This window comes from Cebus imitator, unplaced genomic scaffold (genome assembly GCF_001604975.1).
Source record: "Cebus imitator isolate Cc_AM_T3 unplaced genomic scaffold, Cebus_imitator-1.0 Scaffold266, whole genome shotgun sequence".
Taxonomy (NCBI): domain Eukaryota; kingdom Metazoa; phylum Chordata; class Mammalia; order Primates; family Cebidae; genus Cebus; species Cebus imitator.
In genome coordinates this window covers 2,074,029-2,078,128 of record NW_016107581.1, presented here as the reverse complement: position 1 = coordinate 2,078,128, position 4,100 = coordinate 2,074,029, and the positions used below count along the sequence as shown (strand labels likewise).

Below are 4,100 nucleotides of genomic sequence, written 5' to 3'. Positions count from 1 at the left end.
GGAGGGGCTGGGGGCCTGGACTCCTGGGTCTGAGGGAGGAGGGGCTGGGGACCTAGACTATTGAGCTAAGGGACTCCTGAGTCTGAGGAAGGAAGGGCTGGGCCTGGACTCCCCAGGTTGAGGGAGGCGGCGCTGTGGAATTGAAAAGGGCATCTGGGGCCTGATACCCCATGCCCTCAGCTCCTCTGCTCATACAGCCTGCAAGTGCCACCCTATTGGGGCAACAGGAGGAACCTGCAACCAGACCAGTGGGCAGTGCACCTGCAAGTTAGGGGTCACAGGCTTGACCTGCAACCGCTGTGGTCCTGGCTACCAGCAGAGCCGCTCCCCCAGGATGCCCTGCGAGCGTGAGTCTTGAGGGGCCAGGCCACAACCCTGAGTAGAGCGGGAAGGAGACATCCCAAGCCTCTACTGAGCAGGTGCAGTGAGGGCTGGGGCCTTGGGAAATGGGATCCCAAGGCTGGAGGCTGGACTCTGGGTCCTTGGATAAGCAGAGACTGAAATTCCAGACTCTTGAGGAAAAGGAGGCTTGCGGGCCTGGACTGCTGGGTCTCGGGAGAGGAAGGCAAGGGATACTTGCACTCGAGTCCTAAAGGAATAAACACTTTGAGAGTCTGGGTGCCTGGATTCCTGGGGCGGGGGCAATCCTGGGGAAAATGACTAAGAGGTTAATTTCTCCTTTGGTCTCATAGGAATCCCAGAGGCAACAACCACCCTTGCTACTACCCCTGGTGCTTATAGCTCTGGTAAGACAGTCTGGCATGGAGGTCCCTGAGTGGCAACAGGGACTGGGGATGGGCTGACTGGGTCCCCAGATGGGGATACATTGGTCACCCATTGAGCCCAGTCCCAAAGGATTGGGTGCCCCAGTTGGCCATCAAGATGGAATACAGGGATGGGCAGGGGCAGAAGGCTGTGGTCTAGGCCCCAGGAGCCCACTGCAGACAGCTTGACCCTCCCCAGACCCTCAGTGTCAAAACCACTGCAATATGTCGGACACCAGGGTACACATGAGCCTTCGGAGGTACTGCCAGCAGGACTATGGTGAGTGCTGGGGAGACAGACAACTGGAGGCAGCAGAGCTGGTTCTGATGACTGCTTCTAAGCCATCCCCTCTCTGGCCTTCCACTTTCTCATCTTAAATGGGAAGGAGTGTTGGATTCCAAAGGGCCCTTCCTGATCTAGAAATGGATGAGGCAGAGGAGAAATGGGGAGGGGGTGTGGGGAGGAGCCGTTCACTACCTTCCTGTGTCTCCTCTTTCCCCATGTTCTTGGGCTTGCAGAGTTTCATCATCTCCTTCGGCCTGACATCTCTGAGGGATGGAAGAGATAGGGGAACTGGTTGAGTACAATGAGCTCTTGCCCCGTCCTGCCAATTTCAGAGACCCTTTCTGCTTCCCTTCACAGTCCCAGATATTTGAGCCTTAGCTCCACTCCCCTTAAAGACTTACCCCACAGTTCTCCAATCCCCAGTCCACACCTGTTCCATGGCCCTGGCATCTATGACCTCAGGCCATTCAGCTCTCTTCGACACTCGGGAGTTTGGCTCAGCCAACAAATCCAGACCAATGCCAGCTATTTCTCTCAATGTGTAGGACCACAGACTTCTTCTCCCTCAAGATCCTCATCTGGTCACTAGTGTTCTAGGCCTTCAAAGGTGGAAAGCTTTCCCCTACCTTCTACAGGGATCTTCCGCCCCGCAGACCCAGCTTGCTAGTCAGTCCCATCCAGTCTCTCAGAAAGTACGTTTTTCTGGACTGGTGCGGTGGCTCACACCAGTAATGCCAGCACTGTGAGGAGGCTGAGGTGGGGTGGATCACTTGAGGTCAGGAGTTCGAGACCAGCCTGGCCAACATGGTGAAACCCCATCTCTACTAAAAATACAAAAATTAGCCAGGTGTGGTGGTAGGATCCTGTAAACCCAGCTACTCAGGAGGCTAAGGCACAAGAATTGCTTCGACCGGGAAGGCAGAGGCTGCAGTGAGTTGAGATCACACCATCGCACTCCAGACTGGGTGATAGTGAGACTCCGTCTCAAAAAAAAAAAAAAAAAAAAAAAAATTGTTTTTCTTAATCAGTATCAGTATGGTCTCAGCCACCATGTTCCAGGGACCAATCTCTTCCTTCTGGTCCTCCAAATTCATCCCAGAACCCCCCACCCCCACCCCAGCAATGTGACCCCTCTTTCCAAAGAATTCCACCATTGACATCTTCTCATCCCACTGCATTAGAGACCCTGGACCTGCCTCTTCTGCCCGGTCGCCAGCCCCACCTACCGTAGAGTAGTTTTAACTCCTTGCCTTGAATTCAGTTTACACCAGCAGGCCCCACCCCTCACGATTTAGGGACAAACTCTCAAAAGTTCAAGGTTTCTCTCCCCGCTGCTATCCCAAAAGCCCACCCACAGGTCTCAGGCTCCTGCCCACTGTGGCTGACCCCACGGGACCCGGAGGCACCCCGGAAGCTCCCCACGACCTGAGCTGACATCTCCCCTCCCCACAGTTCTCAGCGCGCAGATACTAGCGTCCGAGGCGGTGGGCCTGGCGTGGCAGCGGCTGGCTGTGCACGTGCTGACCGTCTACAAGCAGCGGGCGCGGCCCGTGCGCCGCGGCGACCAGGACGCCTGGGTGCCCCGCGCCGACCTGGCCTGCGGCTGCCTACGCCTGCAGCCAGGCACCGACTACCTGCTGCTGGGCAGCGCGGTGGGCGGCCCCGACCCCGCTCGCCTCATCCTCGACCGCCACGGCCTCGCGCTGCCTTGGAGGCCGCGCTGGGCCCGGCCCCTGAGGCGGCTGCAGCAGGAGGAGCGCGCCGGAGGCTGCCGCGGCCTACGGGCACCCACACCCAGCCCCACCCAGGCCAGAGCACTAAACGTGGGTTGGGGCCGCCTGGAACGCCAACAAAATAACTTGGGAGCGACGGGGAGCTGAGCCTTCTACCTCGATGGTGCGCCGTACGGAGCCAATCAGACGTCGCAGACTCCCTACGTCACTGTGGATGCGCCACGCCGCGCAGGCGTGCAGAACTTTTAGCAAAAAGGCAGCGACCAAGATTTCTGGTTTCAGCAGTCCCTCTTTTGGCCTGTGGCTAATTCCCCGCCAGTGATCTATTTTCCCCAATAAAGTCTCAAATATTGGGTAATTTTGTCTACAGACCCTTAATTGACACTGGTACAGTCGCTAGAGGGAAGCGAGCAAGGCCTTGAATCAATAAGCCGAACTGAAGTTAGGACCACAGCATCCTGACAAAGTGGCCAGTTCAATGAGAGCGCTCTTATGACGTCATTGGGTGCTAGTCAGATTGATGTTGCCAGATGACAGGCCAAAGGCCAGTGGGTGGGGCGTGGTTGGAAAAGGCGGGAAATCTCACAACGGGAGCGACAACAGTTCCAGATTTCCAGAAAATTCCAGACTTAGGAACTTTTGGTTTCTGATGGGCCTCAGGATAGGCTCTCAGAAAGGAATGAAGAGACTTTGAATATCTGAAGAGGGTTCTGATAGGTTCAGCTGGTCTTGAAGTGCAGCCTAGACTCATTTTTGAGAGAATAGCCCAGTCAGAAGCCACAGAGTGGCATGACATTGCTTGGTGACGAGCAGAATTGTATTCCCACCCAACAGATGGCTACCTACAGGCCAGAGGGAAGGGGCTCAAAAGGCAGGAGGCAGTATCACAGAATGGAAGGTTGCCACGGCCTGGGACCTTCCTTGCCACCCTGACCTCTGCCTCTGCACCCACAGCAAAATAATCTCAAATTTGGGTGATCTTTTCAGGAGAGTCACTGAGAGGGTACTCAGGGAGTCTTAGAAGAGAGGATGTGATTTAAGGTCCATTTGTTTCTTCCTCAAAAAGTTTTACGGCTGGGCGCAGTGGCTCATGCCTGTAATCCCAGCACTTTGGGAGGCTGAGGCAGGCAGATCATGAGGTCAGGAGTTCGAGACCAGCCTGGCCAATATGGTGAAACCCTATCTCTACTAAAAATACAAAAATTAGCTGGGCGTGGTGGTGAGTGCCTGTAGTCCCAGCTACTTGTGAGGCCGAGGCAGGAGAATCACTTGAACCCAGCAGGTGGAGGTTGCAGTGAACTGAGATTGCACCACTGC

The 4,100-nt window shown here is 55.7% G+C and overlaps 1 protein-coding gene across 2 annotated transcripts in view; it reads left to right on the top strand.

Moving 5' to 3' along the window:
* NTN5 (netrin 5) overlaps positions 1-3,138 on the top strand; it is a 12,618-nt gene extending 9,480 nt beyond the window's left edge. The window contains exons 4-7 of one of the 2 annotated variants that reach the window (XM_017500481.2): positions 198-347; positions 693-746; positions 964-1,044; positions 2,503-3,138. In XM_017500481.2, coding sequence (XP_017355970.2) covers positions 198-347; positions 693-746; positions 964-1,044; positions 2,503-2,930 — 713 coding nt within the window. In that variant the 3' untranslated portion in view covers positions 2,931-3,138. The remainder of the gene's footprint in view (positions 1-197; positions 348-692; positions 747-963; positions 1,045-2,502) is intronic. The other variant, XM_037728471.1, reaches the window with a different exon arrangement.
* Positions 3,139-4,100: the final 962 nt, after the last annotated feature.